The sequence below is a fragment of the Musa acuminata genome, chromosome BXJ2-8 (genome assembly GCF_036884655.1).
Source record: "Musa acuminata AAA Group cultivar baxijiao chromosome BXJ2-8, Cavendish_Baxijiao_AAA, whole genome shotgun sequence".
Lineage (NCBI taxonomy): Eukaryota > Viridiplantae > Streptophyta > Magnoliopsida > Zingiberales > Musaceae > Musa > Musa acuminata.
The window spans coordinates 1,962,337-1,982,408 of NC_088345.1; the positions used below are offsets into that span (position 1 = coordinate 1,962,337).

The 20,072-nt window shown below is 39.1% G+C and overlaps 3 protein-coding genes across 21 annotated transcripts; all 3 read right to left on the reverse strand.

Annotated features, from left to right (window-relative positions):
* Positions 1-842: 842 nt before the first annotated feature.
* On the reverse strand, positions 843-10,929 carry LOC135618589 (uncharacterized). Of its 19 annotated transcripts, none has more exons than XR_010489061.1 (9): positions 10,778-10,927; positions 9,329-9,649; positions 8,266-8,359; positions 6,426-6,544; positions 6,242-6,349; positions 2,476-2,535; positions 2,194-2,257; positions 2,046-2,094; positions 843-1,057 (listed from the first exon to the last, which is right to left on the reverse strand). XR_010489061.1 is itself a non-coding variant. In XM_065119598.1 (8 exons), the coding sequence occupies exons 2-8, from the start codon at positions 9,632-9,634 to the stop codon at positions 2,204-2,206; spliced, it is 642 nt and encodes a 213-aa protein (XP_064975670.1). In that variant the 5' UTR covers positions 9,635-9,649; positions 10,778-10,929; the 3' UTR covers positions 843-2,203. The 19 variants fall into 19 exon arrangements, 13 of the variants coding, with proteins under 13 accessions (XP_064975670.1, XP_064975669.1, XP_064975668.1 ...); XR_010489060.1 differs by having other exon boundaries at positions 843-1,392; XR_010489059.1 differs by having other exon boundaries at positions 2,185-2,257.
* Positions 10,930-14,777: 3,848 nt separating this feature from the next.
* Positions 14,778-16,168, reverse strand: LOC135618592 (CAX-interacting protein 4-like). The gene has a single exon (XM_065119602.1). It carries the CDS (start codon positions 16,080-16,082, stop codon positions 15,006-15,008), a length of 1,077 nt encoding a protein of 358 aa, XP_064975674.1. The 5' UTR covers positions 16,083-16,168; the 3' UTR covers positions 14,778-15,005.
* A 774-nt stretch (positions 16,169-16,942) lies between these two features.
* On the reverse strand, positions 16,943-19,273 carry LOC135618593 (mitochondrial import inner membrane translocase subunit Tim9-like). The gene is made up of 2 exons (XM_065119603.1): positions 19,114-19,273; positions 16,943-17,331 (listed from the first exon to the last, which is right to left on the reverse strand). Exons 1-2 carry the CDS (start codon positions 19,206-19,208, stop codon positions 17,145-17,147), a joined length of 282 nt encoding a protein of 93 aa, XP_064975675.1. The 5' UTR covers positions 19,209-19,273; the 3' UTR covers positions 16,943-17,144.
* Positions 19,274-20,072: the final 799 nt, after the last annotated feature.

Below are 20,072 nucleotides of genomic sequence, written 5' to 3' on the forward strand. Positions count from 1 at the left end.
ATCTTAGTCAAGTGCTCGATGAACAATTACGACACACTATTGTTTAAAAATAATCAGATTAGGCTAAAGGCATGTTTAACCTAGTCACATGTCATATATGAATTCAAGCTCGTGTTGTTGCCGAGAGTTGAAATCTCAAACATGTATGATGTGATGATGATTACTTGAGCAAAACATGAGGTCAAGTATATTGATTCTATTCAAATGAAAGAATGAGTCATGCATACAAGACTTGTCAATGAAGAAACAAAAGTGGTTGGCTGGACAAGAAAATTACTTACGCTGAATAGATTATTCAAGTAGACTGACCACAATGCTTGTCATCTAAAAGAATGATAGACAAACAAAATCATGTCTCAAAACAAAGTATTGGGAAGGTGGATTAAGAAGATCGCGACACATTCATATACTATGAATTCACCAGTCACTCGAAGAGTATTGTTGATCATGACCCTAATAGCTGACCAAGAAATCTGAGAACCATGTTGTGTCTAAGACCAACCTATTAAAACGTCATCTTGCAGTACCATTACTTCCTCTGCAAGATTTCTTTCTACTTTGAACCATGACATCCAACGCTTGTGGATGGAACATGTGCCACGTTATTTAGCCCAAGTCAAGTTGTTCCTATAACTCAGACATTGAACTTATTTAATGTTTCTATTATATTGATTTCCCAATTCTCAGATTCTAACCCGACCTGATTTATTCCGAAACAACAAACTTGTGACTGTGTTAGCATGTAAACTTCAAGATGCCAACAGATGCCAAAGCTGGAAGCTAGGATTTGATTAGTATGTTAACAGAGCAAGACAGTGGAGTTCGAAAGAAACAGGGCAACAAGTCAAAAGATATCTTCTATATAGCTTCATGGATTATCTTTTATGTTTCTAGGTTCTTACATTTGCAAGAACAAAATATTCTAAGATGGTCACAACCAAGATGCAAGTGTAAAGAGTTAAGCAGGATTGACCTCTTCGGGTGGTGAAGATGGTTATTATGATCAGAAGTGGATACATCAGCACCAGGAGAGCACAATTGCACACCCATCATCATCCTGTAACGGCCAAAAGGAAGACGGTAAGTGCACAAGAGAAAAACATCATGCTCCGTAGGGGTGGTGATGCCTAAAATCAAGAATCTACTGTTCTGGCTACTTGAAAAGCTAAACACGTTGATATCTTCTATGTTGTCTCAATTGAAAAGGACACCAGGAAGTGGATGTCCAACAGGAGCTTTGGGAAGGATATCATGGGCCTATGGGACTTCAATCATCAGAGAACAACTACTTAGATGCTAAATGTTCAGGAGAACAAAGATAGCACAACTTCAAAAGGTAATGACAAACGAACAATTTGATGCAATTAAACACCACTCCTTAGAAGCATCTTCCTGAAGCAGAAAAATAACAATTTCAAATTTACAAAATACTAGAAAATGAAGTTCAAAAAGCAGGAGACTTAATAAGCTTACAACTAGATAGGTAAATATATTGTATCATAACCAGATTAAACTTATAAAAAATCAACTTGCAAAAACTCCTAAGAAATGTTTTTGTAACATTCAGGGCCATCACAAGTCACAACATACTATGGGTTCTCGAGAAATTGTCGAGCCATTTGTCATCAGCAGCTAAAAGTATATTTTTTGACTAAGCCAAAGGTATTACAACCCATGGATGACTTGGATCAATCATAAAGTGCTAAATCTTTTAAAGGAGATGACCAGCATATGGTAAATTTGTCATTATAAAAGTAAACTTGATCATTAAACAAAAAATGGATTTAACCAAAGGAGATGACCAAGCTGTAGATAACAAAATAGAACATGAAAGAATTAGTTCTTCTACCAAGTAGTTAACATGTGCACAGATGCTAATTAAATCCTAATAATACATGTATGGAAATACAGAAAAACCTGACAGAACTAAATTAAAGTACCACAAAAGCGTACTTAATTGAATATAATGGAAGGCACAACATGAACAACCAAGAAAGTAAATGAAGCTGCTATTCATCTATGAAAACAATAAGCTCAATATGTACCTATATCAATTAACAAGTTTCTAGATTGCCACGTGAATAAGCAGGACAGCTGGTTAACATTAAGAAAATACAAGAATCTCAACACTTGCTTTTATTTGTCAGAAAGATCAAAATAAGTGAGCAACTAAAAGATTTGAACCTCACAGACTTTGATGATGTTAGTCCATGATTTCTGATGCTTCGGGCTTCTTCTCAATTAAAGTCTGCACCTTCTGCAGTACAATCAAGATAAATAGTTAATTGGCAAATTAGGAAATAAGTGGATTACAAACTAACTTCTGTTATATTCAATTATCTTCAAGATCCTACCCCAAAATTCTCACCAGATAGGATGAGAGGAAATGTTTCCCCCCGCATTGGGTGAGCATTTGTGGAGGTGCAACAATCAGCATTTGATTGCTGAAGATAAGCAACAATATACCAGTCATACCTTTATTGAACTTCCAACCTCCTCAAGTCTCTGCAATATCAGATCTCCAGGCGGGGCTATCTGCAGATAAGAAGAAAGGTGGCCCTGAAAATTAGGTTTGTACAGTTGACAAAATAAAGTCCTGAAGGAACAGCATAAATTGACTGCGATTAGAAGCTATCAAAAAATAAGGCAATATAATCTAGAGTTTGCAGGTTCACAGAAAATCTGCAACAATCATCGTCTTTGGGGAACTATAGGCTGGCACTTGGTCCAACATTCGAATAACACAGCAGAATTTCTAGACCGAGGCAAATCAAAATAGATTGTCTTTATGCTTGGTTGCCACCTAACAAAGTTTTCTTGACTTTTTGGCTAAATAATAGATGATAGATAGTTACCCATTCATCTAGGTGGTTTATATTAAATCAGAAATTTCTAGTTGTTCTGCAACATCTAACCAAAAGGAGCAGAAGTACAAGGCTATATTTGTCTGAAACTAAAATATCTTAAGCCAAATGCTGTCATTGTGCATTGAATGGTAGAGCATCTTTCACCTCTAATGAGTAGGTGATGCAGAACCATTGAGCTTCACGGAGGATTTCAGAAAAGTTTGTCCTAGGTAAAGATATCAACAAAAAGTCATTAATTAGTTGGCCTAAAAATTTCAAGTGCTGTGTTGAAAATTAAAAAGTCTTTTGGTCTTTTTACGACTCCTTTTGTATTAAGTATACTCATTTATTATTTAGGTATTTTAGAAGTCACATGTTAAATTTTTAAAAGATAAATTAATTACCTAAGAGATTACTCTTGAAAATCATTGTCTTCATTAATTGTACCAAGGCACCTAAACCCCACTAAATAGTGGAGCTTATTATTGGATCAAACATTTTAGATTTGAATGAAAAGAATTGCATTTTCTCTAGTCTCTGACTCTCCTCTCTTATCTCACACTTCTTGTACTTTCTCTTCCCCTATCTGTCTCTCTACTTCTCTATTCTGTTCTACATCAGTTTGGTATCAGGGCACATCAAGAAACCTGTCCTGTACTCCATTGGGTTTCAACTAGTAACAAAAGCTCCAATCAACACTCAAGGATCCTTACGCCTCCAATGTTAATCCCTTACGTGTGGAGTTGAACTTTGGGGCAACTATCCCTATGAAATTAGTGGACCATATAGCTCTTAATGTTAGGTAAATTTTTGAAAACTTTACTAATACTTTTTTGTCAGAAAGAAAAACCATATATTTCATTAGAACGTTGTTTTCATCGCTTCTCCCTCGTTTCTCTTTTGTTTTCTATTTATTGTTCTCCCTCTCCCCTTCAGCTACAATTACAGTACCACTAAAATTTGAACCCTTGAGAGTTGTCCAAAAAAACGAAAAACAAAACAAAACAAAATAAAAGGTAAAGAAAAGAAAAGTGAGAACTATTTGAATCGTTGCATTTCTACCTTGTGCACAGTGATAATTAACAACCTTATTATCAAAAGATAATTTGTTGATAGCATTAGGATCATGACTCGGTGAGATAAAAATCAGACCGATCCTGATGAATCTCTAAACCAACAGACTGAGGTAGACACCCTTAGGACCAACTTAGTATATCATGACACAATGTTAAACTAGTTATGTGACCAAATGACCCAAGTCCTAAGATCTCTCTGACATCTTGAAAAAAACCCCATGAATGAGGAGGTTAATGAGTCGATTAGGCAACAGTCCATTCTCTACATTCCATAGCTTCAAATCATTGAATTTTACCTACTCCCTAAGCCCCAATTCAAACAAATCCTAGGTCCACCTATTGGGCACCTATTCACAATCATGTTCCAACAATTCCTAATGACCAAGCCTTTGACCTTAACGATGAATTCATATAACCTGCTAGAAATCTACAAATCCGAGTAATGGGCTGAGTTTGGTTTGTTGGTAATATGGGAGAAATGGCTAGAGGAGTCAAAGTGGATGTGTCGGACTTTGATGGTAGGTTTCACCCAAATGTGTTTGTTGACTGGTTGGCTAGCATGGAAGCTTACTTTGAGTGGTATGGAATGATTGATATTGATCGTGTGCAATTTGCAAAAAATAAAACTGATAGGGTCCACTATGAAATATTGGAAATATGTCCAACGTAATCTCAGAAACCATCGAGAGCCTCTCATCACTTAGTAGGAAGCCATGAAACAAAAACTAATATGTCTTCAGTCCAATGTCATTAGTGCCATAATAGAGGTCATATTGCCTCTCATTGTCCTCGATGACTTATTTTAATTTAGGATTCCAGATTAGACCATATTGAGTTGTTTCCAATTGTTCATTCAATGTATGGTGGGTGAACTTCTTAACTGACCTCTAGCTCTCCTTATCCTTAAACAAAACACTGCCTAAGAGAACTTAAAAATGACATTTGCAATTGACAGCACAATCAGGAAGGTTGACTCAACAATGTAGACATCCAGATAGTCTGCTCTCGGCCAGATGCAAGAACATCATCAAGTGATTACCAGTAGAAGGTTATATTCTACAAGCTGATCCAAATCCTATATGTTAGTGGGTTACACGGAGATGGTTTGAGATCTCCAATATTGACACTTTAGAATATCTAAAATTTGTACAAATATAAAGAGGCAGTACATCCAAGGTCAATCAGTGATTTAAAAAGCACCGAGCGTCAAAAGGCACTAAGGTCCCAAAACGGCCGAAGCAGCAAAGCGAGGCACTCTGAAATATTAAAATATTAAAATATATAATATAATTAATAAATATGATTATTTAAATAAATATATGACATTAAATTAAAAATCTACTGTTAACAATAGTTAAGAGGGGGAGAAAAAAACTGTTAACAGGAACATAGGGGGATAAAAGGGTCACTAACAGTGGAAACCGATAGTGGAAAGTGGTAAAAACAGCAGTGAGAAGCTGGCAGCAATAGTGGCGGAGGATTAGTTTAAGACAGTCACTGCAGTGCTATGAACGACAGCAACGACGAAAATTATGGACAGCGGCAGCGACGGAAACTCCAAAGGACATCCATCGGTGGTGAAGGAACCTACGGTGCTCTCCCTCAATAGTGGAAGGAACTGCACACGGAGTGACAGCGGAAGGAAGCTACGGGCTCTTGCTAGGCCGTCGGACCCATCTGTCAGCGATAGAGGAAGGCTTGGTCCACTGCGCCTGCGACGGAGGCAGCAATAGAAAGCGTTAGCGGTAGAGGTAGAAGCAACGCTAGGGTTGGCTCGGAGTCACATGGGCGTGAAGGGTAGCTTTTGAGGGTAGTTGGTTCGATCGAACCAACTAACTACTGTTGAACTAAACCAGACTTAAAAGTCTAGTTCAGTTGCCTTACTTGAATCGGACGCTCGCTCGAAGCACCCGACACCTGGGTTTGGGCGAGCGCCTAGGCGGCGCCTCATTAAAGCGTGTCGCCTGGTCCACACATGAGGCACTCGGGCCTCGCCTCGCCTTGCTCGAGCATCTATTTAAATCACTGAGGTCGACAAACAAATGGCATCCAAGTTGTCTCCCAAAAAGGAAAAGTAATCTACATATATAATTGGTATAGAAAATGATATATAGCTATCGCTGACTTAGGTCAACTAAATCATCAATGGCACTACTTCATATTAGGAAGAATACTTTAAATCACCCAACCAGCATGAGCTCAATCAGAATCCACTGGACTGAAAATAATTTGAACATGGGTAAGCTGCATTAAATGGTAACGACTCCACAAAGCAAAAATATTATAGAAGGCAGCATGCATGAAAAGGCATGAGCATACCCAAGAACCAGATGGAGGACAAGAACCAAATGTCTGAGGATCTTCATTTACAGAAGTTTGCCTGTTGAAACCATCACTCCTTATATTTGAAAGATGCATTAAAATAGCCTGGGCAAAGTACACTCAAATTTATCTACAATAGCAATAAGAGGTCATGACTAAACTCCTATCCAATCAGTTGTACCTTACGGAAAGCCCTTAGATCAGAAACTCCTTGGATCTGAAAATCATCATTCGCAATCCTTCTTACACCTTCATTATGTATTCTGACAGAATATATCCCAAAGAAGGATTGAAGGTATCCTAATAAAATTCAGAAGCTTGTTAGGAAGCACTACAGCAATGATTGAAAGTTTATTTTGCATGCAAGCAACACCTTATTTAACTGTGTGATAATCCGTGCAAAAAACCAGCAACTTCCTATCTCTATTAAGATGGCCATGCAAAAAGTTGCATGGCACCATTTTAATAAGGGATGACTATAACACACTGGAGTGAATTCATCAATAGTACCATACACGAAAAGGTAAGAAAAGAAAACTCTGATCAATTAATGAATAGCACTATGGGGACATGGAGATGAAACAACCAATAACAATTTGAGCCAAGTTAAAATTGTTGACAGCCCGATTATGTGCTGCAGATGAGAGAATCACTTAACAAACAAAAGAAGCTAAAAAGAGGTGAAACAATGGGAAGGAAATATGATTTTCAGAAATTTATGGATTTCATAAGATATGGCATTTAAGTGACATTTGAGTATAATTAATTAAAATCCAAACAAACCTAAGAAACTGTTATACATCAACTAAAACTAGTAAAGTTCTGGACTCCAGAGCAAGGTATTATTAATGTCTGAGTATACATAATTAGTAGACCCAACTCCCAAGTTGTTGGATGATAGACCAACATTTCCCTCATTAGTTCTCAATAGTCAATTCTATATGCACCTAGACACTAGTTCCCAATTCTATATGTGATATGCCAAAAAAACATTAATGAGCCAAATTAGGAACTTAAAAAAGGAGGCCAGCTTATAAATGTATTTCAATCTGTGATTCCGACTCCAAGTCATTGTCATCGTAGAATGAACAATGGTTTCCTGTTTAAGGCTGCTTAACTGCTATATGAGGTCAAGGGTTCAGTCACACAGACAACTACTCTACATGCAAGCATAGGCACGAATACATCTGAGCTTCTTTGGACACCGCCATTGGATAGAGATCTCGCGCACCAGGTTTTCCTCTATTCCTACTCATAATCATTATCACAGCTGACAGAGTATGCAAAAGAAGGAACAGGAATTATGTAATCAAATGATGATCTAAGAAATCAGAGTGAAATTTAGGCACATGTAGAATGGAACATAGGTGACTCTCATTTGGGACTACATCATTGATGCCTCAGCCAACAATACACACATTTATAGTGACGCTTTATACAGGTTAAGCAAACAGAGATAGATGTCATCATTAAAAAAAAGAAGGGTTTCCAATATAAAGAGTGATGTTTTATGGCATACATTAATTGGCAGCAAGGAACCCATTTGTGACTACATCATTGATGCCTCAGCCAACAATATACACATTTATAGTAATACTTTATGCATGTTAAGCAAACAGAGATAGATGTCATCATTAAAAAAAGAAGCGTTTCCAATATCAAGAGTGATGTTTTAATCATACATTAATTGGCAGCAAGGATGCCAGTTATAGCTCAAGACATTGTGTTAAAGGTTAAAACATAACTTATCAAAAACTTAGACTTTCCTTTTCTTGAGCAAATTTGTATGTTGGAAGCATTCAGTTCCATCAGCAATTTTTCTCTTACCTTTGTTAGCACGTAAACTCAAAGATAACTTCTCATTTCAACTATGTTAGCTTCATATGCATAAAACAAATATATTGTCATTGTGAAAAATAAATTGTCAAGCTAGATTTACGGTAAGTCTTAGAAAAGATTAGCAAGCCAACCACATTTCTAACTTCTGTCCAATTGAGACTAGTTCCAGGGTTCCCCATTACCTTGTTCAATAACTATATCTGCAACTGATGCTAGCAGCACATGCTTCTCTTTCTTCAAAACTCCAAAACAAGGAAAAGGTACTGGTCTTGAAACCTGTATCACAGTAGAGTTACTGGCGAAACAAGTATGGAAATGGAAGATCCAAAGCAGATTATCATTTAAAAAGATATTCTGGTCCAGATATACTGGCCAGATTAAACCATTTATAAGATGTGGATATTGTATTACTAAATTTTCAGAGTAAACACTATAGACACCAAAAGAGGAAATAACTATCATAAAATTTATTCTCTGTATGCAAGTACACAAGTTTCTTCTCTAAAGTCAAAATAGAAAAGGAAAAAAATAAAGAGTCACAGTAAATATATATCAAATATCCAACACATATAGGTGCCCGTATCTATCTGAGCACCTCAAAAGAATAGAGAGAAAGAGGAGGATACATTGAAACTCTAAAGATAGTTGGTAGGTGACAACGTCTATCATTTGCATGGAGGGTAAACTCATGCAACTAACATGACAAAAGTCTAAAATAAGGAGAAAATTACATATTTTGTTGCACAGTGCAGCATTATGATAAATCACAAAGCAAGCAAAAGCAATGGAATGCAGCCCCTAATCCATTACAATGAACAGCCCTTACTATCAGTAAATGCATTATCATAAACAAAGATCATAAGTAGTGCCTTAGTAAACGAGTAAGTGCAATGAACAACCATGATGTGTTCTTCATGGGCACCCACGTTCATTTATTCTTAAACCCTTCTCGGTCATCACTATGCTTAGCACATTACAATTTTGAATACAATCCACTAAAAATAGAGACCTTTTTTCATATCATGACGCCTTCTCCAAGTACCACTCTCCCTGTACTAGTAATTGGAAAAAGATAAGTGAAGAGAAAAAAAAAAAAACTTTCACGATAATCTTTTCTGTAAAGAATGTACTCGGAGAAACACACTTGCATCCAAAAGATGTCAATACATCTTTAAGCCAAAAATTGACATAATAAAAGATAAAACACAGTGGCACCAATAGACCAGTAGAGGTTTTTTTGCTTACCTTGTACACAATAGCATTAGGAGTCACATATAGCTTGCGAGAACGGAAGTCCTTCCGTAAGACATATCTTCGTACTGGCAAATATAGCAACATTAAAACCCCAATTCCCCATGCCAGTACCAAAAGCAAGGAATAAAGAATCCATTGAGCTGTTTGGTATTTAACATAGTTATCTTCCATCTCATCAAAAGATGCAGTGTAGAGAATTGTGTCTTCATCAACTTCAGAATATTCATTTGAAACTGAACCTGACAACAATCGTCTCTCCAACACATCTATTTCAATGGCTTTATCCGTTGATCCCATTTAAAACAATTGAATCTGCAAGAACAAATCATCCTCTTTTCATATAATAAATATGTGAATATCTACTGGTAGAAGTTCAACTAATGTATGCACTTTGCAGTTTCTTGCGTGTCTAGGGAACAATAGTATCTTTCAACAACCTAAGAAGAGTGGTTATCATAATTAAGATGTAGCTTAAAAAAATTCATATTTTTTTATTCATTATCATTCCTATTAATTTGATTCATGAGCATGTTCGACAAGGAACCTGCCCACATCAGGCACAATATACCGACAACCCTGATCAATAACAAAAACATAAATTAAGAAGCAAAAGATGGGATCGTCCAATTTGAAACATTGAGATTATGTTGACAAATATCAAGCAGCAACCAAATTCAAAATAACAATTAACAATTGCACCCAGATACATCATAGGCTCTACTAGAATGTTATACGACCGACTGAACCGTGTATCAAGTTTGAAGTTGTACATGAATCAACCGAGCAAAACTGCATGTTACTGTTATGTCAAGGTGCCTTGGTGCTAATTATGTCGGAGCTTAAAATTAATGAAACAACAAAATGATTACAAAGGAATAAGCTAAAAAATCATCTAGAAGAAAATTGATGTTAAAAAGGATTGTCATCATAGACTAGTATATGATAAACAACAGCTTTATACCACGATGACATGACTGAGAGAGAGGCGACTCCTCTGTAAGAAGAATCGCGCCCTCTTAAGCCCTTGCAACGAGATCTACAAGGCCCGATACATCACTAGTGAGCCCTTGCAAGAGAGAGCCAAATTGGACTGAGCAAATTGGCTATAACGAAGACCGTGCTAACAGAAAGAGGATTGTGATTCGTGAAATAGAGAAGAGATGAGATCGCCTTCTTTGTAATCAATTTATGGAGCTTGGCCTCGGATGATCCTCCCTCACCCAAAACACCGAAACAAATACAGAAACGTTACGCATGAGACACGAATTCAAGGCCAAAGAAAACGCAATCGGATGCCCTAAAGCAGCACATTTAACCATAAAACGGATCGAGGACGCTTCCGCGAGAAAGGACGCACTTAAACAGGAATCTAACAAATGGAACTACCGAGCAGAATGGGCGGAGGAGGAAGCGACGAGAAGGAGAACCCGTGCCACCTACCCTTCAAGCTTTCATTTGGGACTTGGTTTCGTTTTATTGCCGTTCGGTGCAACGCCCTCCCGATCCGTTGGGCTTTATGAGAGTAGAAACACCTCCTCTCTTCATATTGCCATCCCGTCCACGGATGATGAACTAACTTTGTAGCACGCGTTCCAACAAAAAACACCTTCGTATTTATCTGTCTCTGATGAAGATTATTTCTTTATATATATATATATATATATATATATATATATATATATATATATATATATCGGACGCTTAAATGGGTTCCAATAGAGAGCCCAAAGATAAAGTCCAGACTAGCCCGCCAAACCCGCCTGATGATGACCGATGACAGGAAACGAGCAAAGACCGGTACGAATAAAGGGTGGCGTATTAGATGAACTCGGGACAGAGTGTATATACATGACGATTCATTATAGTAAAAGGGCTTGGATTGAATCCTATCGAACATGTGACATGGGTTATCAAAGAGAAGCCAAGCGTGTATTGATGGATCAACAACCTTTACAAACAAGTGACGGTAGATATCCTTTTCAAGAAGCAATACAGGTGGCCCTCAGTCAGAATGATTGAATTGAACTGTCGGCAATAAGTTCAGGAGAAGTATCGTCATTATGTATAGTTCAAAATTATCATCATTGGCAATAATTTTGGGCATCCAATTTTCAAATGCACTCAATGTCTCGATGATTGGTGCAGGTCAATCAAAATTTGAAGGCAGCAAATAGATATTGTAGTAACAACAAACCAAACAGCAGCAGGTGACTCCACGGTTCTTGTAATGAATGGAAATGGCATATATGGCCCATGAGCTTGACATTTTGTTATAATTTACAGCCAGCTAGGAGAAACAAAGTCCAACCGGCACATTTAGGGAGTGGCCTCCAAGGAATTGGCCTTTTCTTCGTTGCTGCTCATTCCAATTAGTTGAGCCTCTAACCAATGCAATTTCTTATAAAGCAATATCAATCATGCAACATAAAAAAGAAAAGCAGGAAAATTAAATTGAGAAACAGAAATTGACATTCTTTTCGACACAGATCGATCTACAATAGCAACATAAAAACGTCAAACAAGATTAAGTTGAGACATCAGATATGAAAACTTGTAATGCTTCTCAAACATAACAAGTAGAGCTCAGGCATTTCCAAAGAAAATATGTATAGTGTAGAACACAGATGGCCTTTATTTTCATGATAAACTGCATGAAGAGTTTTGTCGGGCAAAGAGACAAAACTTGGGTTTCTCTGGCATCCAAATACCAAACGCATGCAAAGATTTTGAGTCACTTGACACTTGACCTTGATATAGCCGAACCAGCCAAACAGATATGCTGCTCTTGCCTTGACAATATTGACCAAACCAAGTTCACCCTTTTTCTTCTTTCTCCTGGGAACCCATCCTAATGCATGTATACTGTCTAAAACTCGGAGATAAAGATTTTGATTTAAAAGAACAAATAAATTGTCTATATTTTAATGTTTCAACCATTCTGATTGAGTAACCCACCAACCACTACTGTTCTGTCCACATGGACAAGAGTCCAAGGCAGGCAATTGCAAGTTGTCTTTGACCCTGTCGCTCATGTGGAGAAAAGGCCAAGTAGAGATTGTTAGAAGCGATTGAAGATTGCTTCCCCGTAGAATATTTCACAAAATATTCTGCACCTTTATGACTGGGTAAAAAACTTATTTTTAACGCAGTTGCAAAGGGATCACTTTTTAATGCTCATCACTACACTCACCTTCATCGGGTTACTAGCTTGCATGTCGGAGGGATCGGGTCAGGAAACCTCTCCCATCGAGCAGACCAGGTCGTCAATGACATCTTTCCATAACATTTTTGGTGCTAAAAGGACCCGATATCACATGAATGCCCGCCCGTCAATCCTCTCAATGAACGCTCGAGCGAAGAGGCTTTGCCCCCGACCCACAATACTTCTATCCAAGAAGGGCACAACCACCCTTTTTGCACATTAGTACATCCACTTTAGCGTAGACACTGATGAGATACTAAAGCCTATTCAAAGACATGGGTCTCTTGTCCACAAGGATAGCCCCAAGCCACCTACTTGTTCTCATCAAGGTGTTATTAAACCTCACTTAGCAAGTGCAAACGTTAAAATGCATGATACAAGTCATCGCTCCTTTTTGCTCCAATTGGCCCAACAGACGATGCCACCAGCTTAGCTACAATCTTTGGCTCCACTACCACCAACGCTCGTCGAGATTCCCTGACCCAACGCAGTGCTGACATCCCAGGAGCGCTAGAGGCGTGTCTAACCATCGGTCAAGGGGGCACTTCGGTCCCTGACCATGGAATTCAACATATCACACCACCCTCAATCTGCCTGCCTGAATCTGAGACTCAATCAGTGGACTCGACAGAGGACTCCCTACGATCCAACTACGACACATGAATCGATGTTTGGAGGAGATATGACGAGCTCCAACAGTCAAAAAGGGAGGCATTGGTCGACTCCACCTCGGGTCGATTGCTATTCACCCAAAAAATCCATGGGGAATCGATTCCAACGACTTGCTTCGCCAGCTTAACTCCCCGAGCCTATGCTTCAACGACAAGCACAAGGTCTCCCCTCTCCCTCTTAAGCCCCTCCACCTCCTCGTGTAGATTGTCGATCATAAAGGACTGTAGATTAATAATGGAGTCGGCATCCCACACGCGATCAAGAAGGGTTGTGATGTAATGATGATACTACAAGTCAAAAACAAAGAGGTTAGCCATGATACAATAATAAGGTACTAAAGGGGCGACCTAGGACCCATGACTTAACTTACCAACATCTCATTACGATAGCCCACGTCGAGCAAAACCTCCGAGGCGAAGCGATAGATTTGCTTTGCTATCCCGGAGCACAGGGACTATCGGTAGTATTGATCCACGACTCCAACATTACTCTATATTTTCTACCCTTCTTGCAAGCCCTCCTATATTGGCTGCAACGATGTGTCTAGAATTGGGTCTGATAGGTCGACTAACTTTGACGCTGCGAAAGGCAAAGACTTGCCCTTACACAGGTCAAATATGACCTATGCCTCTCTCTCCTCTTTTCCTCAAGGAGGATCTTGAGTTTCAAGGACCATTTGAAAACGCTAGCGCCTCAGGGGTAGGAGGCACCTTGTTCGATTCCTCTTCAGAAATCCGCTCCACCTTGGGTTCCTCAATCGACCGAGGATGGGTCACCTTCTTCATAGCTTTCTTCTTCCTTGACTGACCAACGATGAAAGGATGGTCGGACCGAGTCAGGGTCGACGCCTTTGGTGATGGTTCGTGACTGAGCAAAGGAAGAGCCCACCTCGACTAGCCTCGGTGACAAGCGAAAGAGGAGCCCGCATCGACTCCTCCTAAGGCTCGTCTCAACATAAGGGTAGGAGTAGGTCGACAATGGAGGCGCCTCCGCAACATCCCTACTATAGATCTACATAGGTCCTTGGATGGTCCCATAGCGGACCCATCGACTGACATGGGTCCCTCGACGACGAGCAAGGGAGTAGCCCACCCCGACTCCTCCCATAGCCCGCCTCGTCGACAAGCAAGAGAGGAACCCACCTTGGCGATGAGCGAAAGAAGAGCCCACCATGGCTCTTCCCACAGCTCCTCCCACTAAGACAAGATTTGAAATATAAAGACATTCTCCATTACCTTAGAAGTAGCATATCTAAACATTCCACAAAGGCCAAAGACACATAACTCTTATAACCACCTGAAGAAGTTGTCCTCATCTCTGTATCTGTGATGCTAACAATATTTCTTCCAATCATCAGGTAATTTTACATTGTTATCAATAGAGATAGATCAAATTAAATCAACCAAAGAACAGAAACATTCTTTTCTGCTTCGTTGGACATTTCATTATTGAGTATCCAGCCCCTCAACACTGTTTCAATTCTGTAGTTCTCAATAAGCATCCTAAGTTCCATAAGAACAATCTAGGAGGAATACACTACATAATTAACAAAACATAACCACAAAATTCAAGCACAAGAAAACACTAAATTACACAATCATCATACACAATATAGCCTGATCAAGGCAAATTTAAAGTTTACACATCCACTCAGTAACAATGGCTGAGGTCTTAGCATAACAGAAACCATTTCAAACTAAGTTTTAATGAAGTTCACAAACATATAATGTCCACAAGAACATACAGTAAATGAAATAGTGCATTAATAGTGTAAGAAGATTACCACTGACCACCTCAATTCTTCTCTTCATGCTTGAGGTTCCTGCTCTTATCCTTGGAGTGCTTCTTCCCCTTTCTCCGGCGTGAGTCTTCTGATCGAGTGCTCTCCGAACCACTCTCAGAAGATGCCCTCCTCTTCCTCCTGCGTTCATGGTGCCTCCTCTTGCGATCATCAGATGACTCACTATCATCATCACCAGAATCACTCCCAGAGTCATCCCTGCGCCCATGCCTCCGTCTATGATGGTGGCGGTGATGCCTATTGGACTCCTCTTCTGAGTCATCATCATAGTCATCAGAATCATCCCTCCTCCTGTGGCTCCTCCTCCTCTTCTTATCCTTCCTACTCTTCCTGTGCCTGTGCCCACGTTTCTCCTCATCATCCTCGTCATCATCATAGGAACCCCTATGCCTCCTCTTCCTATTCTCCTTCCTCTTTACGTCCTCTTCATCGGACTCACTGTCTCCGCCCGACCTCTTCTTATCGCTCCTCTTCTTGGATCTTCCTCTTCGCCGCTGACTGTGCTTATTGTCTTCAGAATCGCCCTCCCTCTTGTCCGCTGTCCTCTTCTTAGACTTCTTGTCAAATCGTGCGGCGATGATCTTCTCGATCTCTGGATCCACGTCAGAGTCAGAGCTGTCGCTGTCCTCTTCTTCCTCCTCCTCGCTGCTTTCGGCCTTGAGTCCGTTGGTCTTCTTGATCTGCTCGAAGGCGGCAGTGGCCGCGGCCTCCGCGGCGTCCTTGTCCTTGTCGGCAGCGGCGGCATCCTTGGCGCTGAGGAAGTTGCGGCACTGGAAGGTGAGGTGGCCAACACGGCCGCACTTGTTGCAGGCGCCGCGGGCCTCGTTGGAACCCGAGCCGGTGATGCGTGCGAGAGCGAGGAGACCCTGGAAATTGGCGTAGGCGTTCTCCGCGGAAGCAGCGGATTCGTCCTCGCCGGGGTGGGCGGAGCCCTTCGCGGATTCCTTGTTGGTGGGGGCGTAGGGATCGTAACCGATGGCGCTCTGCCATATGCCGTGGGTCTGCAGGGCGGCGCTGCTGTGCACCCGGTTGTTCGCCGGCATGCGAACGCGGCCTGCTGTCGCCGGCATCTTCGCTGATGGAAGCTAGGGTTTCCTTCAAGGGCGTGAGCGACGGAGAAAGATGGAATTGGGGGAGGAAAAGGATCGGCCCTTTCTTGTTTACGTGGTATTAATAGAGGCTAATCGGATCAGGGTTCGATTCTGTGAATCTGAACCCGAACCGTATTTGACTTCTTTGACACCCGTCCAATAAAGAAACGCAAAAAAATAAATAAATAAATAAAAATAAAGCAACGCGGTTTTGTTGACAATTTGCATGATCAGAGTCTGATATCACTAAAGGTCTGATGCTTGAAATCAAGTGGTCGCAACAGAGTCTGATATCAGATAATGGTTAATCGAGAAGGAATCCTATAAACCTGAAGAAACACTTTTGAGATTTCTTAAAAAATCTACTTTTAATCCTTTTCTTGTGAAAGATGTAAAGAAAATTTCTTAAAACCCTTGTCACCATTAAGGTTTAACCTACTAAAAATCAGACAAGGTTGGCTTTTCTGCAGATTAAAAATAAAAATAGAACAAAATAAAATGAATAAATATTATTAACTTGTATGTTCCTAATAGACACAAAAATAGTGTTCATTCCCCCAAAATATAATAAAAGCTATTTGCCAACATTAGCCATGTAACCATCCAATAACTCATCATTTCAATTGTATACAGAAATGCCAAGTAGACAAGAAATTGGGCAATGCGAACCAAACGTGACGATCATACAAATATTTGGATTATAAAGAATAAACATAAGACCACCAACCTTTTAGATCTGAAGCGTTCTCAGGAGTCTTCACCAATAACAGAGGAAATGGTCTGTATCACTCTCAGGTTACCATTGAGCAAGTACAGTTTCTAAGCATCCGACAACAGTATGAAAAACACTGGCACGGTAGCGGATGTAAGATTTATTCAGTGATGACGATAAGAAGGTGGAAGGCTAATGCTACAAAGCTGCCACAGAAGTAAAACAAATATCAAGTACGTCAAAATCGTTTGTCATGCACTTAGCAATGGTTCCATCATCAGCTAAGAATAGAGTGACTGAAGTGGGCTTCTGATCAGCTGAGCTAATGTTTAGTCAGGAGTGGGAGCGCCCTGATTCAGCTCAGCAAATCTCATGCCAACCCTCATTGAGTGCTTTAGAAATTTCTCGGCACACCGGCGAACACATGTTTCTTCTTGCTTATCAAGAGATTTGCGCCGGAAGGTGTCCACACAATCAGAGAAGCACCTCTCCACCAGGGTATTATACATTCTTAAGCTGCAAGATGGATGGCCACATAAAAATCAATGCAAGACAAATTGACTGGTTTACATAATCACCTCTACTAAAAAAAATATGGCTAAAACAAAAGAAATGAAACTTATCCTGAAGACTATCTGCAGACTCGCTAGATAGTAATATCACATGGTATAGCAACAAGTTTTAGTAACTAGTTAAGCAATAGATAGTGGAGTCCTTGGTTTACTACAGAATATAAGTAAAACAAAGAAAAATGCTATCATCATCCGAGAACTAGTTGGAATTCCAGCAGAAGATTTCAATTAAAATAGAACATGTACAACTTTAATTTGCAATAAAAACAACAGCCGTATACTTTGCAACTAGAAAATCAGCATGAGGGAGGCAATCGTATGATTCAGCTAACTGCTCAACCTTTTGCTGAAAATAAAAGCCCCCTTCTTCACCAAGGAGCGCATCATCATCCTAAATTTCAGGATACCTAAGAATCCAGAAATATGAGTCCGAAACTATTAGCTATCATATAGAACCACATGAGGGAAGACCAAGTAATAATATTTAAATTGCATCAACCGGGCAGACGTGTTATATGGTCTCGTCAATAAGATCTCTGAGGATTAAGACCGATGAATAAGATGGTAACTCATGGAACATAAAGTTCCACGTGATACGCAGAAAGAGATTCTTAGGGGAAACAATCATTTGTCTATTCAGCATTAAAAATATATATACATAAGCTTATTAATAAAAGGACTTGAAGAAATTAACTATTTCCTCTATCAAATTTTGAAACGGCAATCAGATATAATGAAATGAATCCTTATCAAAGAAATGAGATAACCAATTAGTGTTCCCAAATGTCCTGCGCCTATCAGTTAACGATCGTAAGATGGCTTCTACAATTTTTTTGCAGACAGTGGTCTAGCTCCACTGATATTTATCTTAATGACAAATGTGGTTTTAGCTCCAGTAATATTTATCTTAATGACAAAATGTGGCTTTAATCTGACTAAGCCCAACTTATCCGATATGAAATAAATGTTATTCTAAAAATAATAAGAAACCAGTGCATAAGATCATCAAGCACATCAATGGATTTGTGGCAGATAATTCAGTATTCATTTGTTTAGAGTTTATAGCTACGAGATGCTGCTTGCATACTATGCAAGTCCCTGATCAGAACCTCACGTAATATCAAGTTAACCATACGATCAAAAATAAAGCACCCAACATTTCCATCAGCAATGATGAAAAAGCAGGTCCATGTCTGATCCTGATCAGGCAACTAATGCCAGACCAGAACATAGCATGTCCGAACCTGAACCCAATTCTTTTTCCGGACAACGGTGATCATACAGCGACAACCAATCCAAGTAGTGTAAAAGACAAAGATTAAAAATAAATTACTGAGTCATATACCCTAACAAATAGCTGACGACTTCCTAAAGCCTCTTAAACTCGATTGATGATAGAAACAATTAACAGGCAACTGAGCTGACGATTCACGAGTATAAACAAACTTAACTTAAGCACCGAGTAAAGAACAAAAATAAGCATAAGCAAAAGAGAGATAACACATTCGTGTCCGAGTGTCCATCCCACCATCGCATCGGAAGAAGACTACAATTTCCAATCTTCCGCATCTAATTTCCAATCTTCCGCGCGTGAGATTAACCCCAAATACGACATCGCCGATGACGCGATAGCTTACGCGAAGTTAATGATCCGAAAAGAGACGAAGAAAAGCAAACAACAGGCAAGGAAACAAAGATTCGTTCATGGAAGTGGAGTTGGGAACACCTGTCCCGGATCTGGAGCTGGTCTATCATGGCGGACATCCTGATCTTGTCCTCCTCCGGGAGAGAGTCGAGATCTCCGAGCATGCTCTTGTCCATCGCTCTCGCTAGGGTTTTGGAGGCCGACGGGGCGAAACTTTGCTGAGGAATCGCCCGATATCCGAACCCGCTTTTAAACTGTCGACTAAGAGCGCTTTTTGTAAGTAAATATTTTTAATGTTTCTCTGTAATTATTTTCCAATGAAAATAGAAACTGTTTTCATGATAACCAAATATTGCTGCTCACTTCATCACATAATTTTACCTTAATAAAGGCATCTAAAATGGTACATTTGTAGTTATGTAGGTTGACATAATTCATCTATTTTTTAATGTTACAATTTGAACTATTAGTCATCAATAGTCCATTGCTCAAATGATTCTCCTATTTCTTGATTTCATGATTTTGTTGAGTTGGATCTATCAATTTGGTAGAAAAGACATTCTTTGTCGTGATTTGGGGAATAGACATGATGAAACTCTATGGTCTTCGATACTTAAATTAGATAATGTCTGACGTCTAAAATATTCAAGAAACTATTTACATTATAATTAAGAGACTACTATTATAATTTGATCCTCTTATAAAATATCAAACATTAAATTGAGAATTGATGTTGATATACTAAGCATAGTTGATACAATAAAGTTTATTATAATATTTTTAAAAGATACTCGATGCTCGTCTAAATGTCTAGGAATCATATAGAATAAGACAAGGTTGAAGCATCTTATAACAAGTTCGAACAAGGTGGTTATGTAATATCTTTTTTTTTTTAATTATTTATGATATGATAATTTTTTATTATTTTTATATAATTTTTTTTATTATTTTATGATATGATTTTTTGATTATTTATATATATAAATTTATTTAATAAATGTATTTCATTAAGTAATTTTTATATTAAAGGACTAATGCTA

Excerpts from the sequence above, each read along its gene's own strand:
- LOC135618589 (XM_065119597.1), bottom strand. The coding sequence starts at position 9,634 with ATGGGATCAACGGATAAAGCCATTGAAATAGATGTGTTGGAGAGACGA. Across the intron at positions 2,536-6,241 it reads GTCCTCCATCTGGTTCTTGG|ATAGCCCCGCCTGGAGATCT; the intron begins GTATGCTCATGC and ends TCTTATCTGCAG. Across the intron at positions 2,258-2,475 it reads AGGTTGGAAGTTCAATAAAG|AAGGTGCAGACTTTAATTGA; the intron begins GTATGACTGGTA and ends ATTGTACTGCAG.
- LOC135618592 (XM_065119602.1), bottom strand. The coding sequence starts at position 16,082 with ATGCCGGCGACAGCAGGCCGCGTTCGCATGCCGGCGAACAACCGGGTG.
- LOC135618593 (XM_065119603.1), bottom strand. The coding sequence starts at position 19,208 with ATGGACAAGAGCATGCTCGGAGATCTCGACTCTCTCCCGGAGGAGGAC. Across the intron at positions 17,332-19,113 it reads CAGCTCCAGATCCGGGACAG|CTTAAGAATGTATAATACCC; the intron begins GTGTTCCCAACT and ends TCCATCTTGCAG.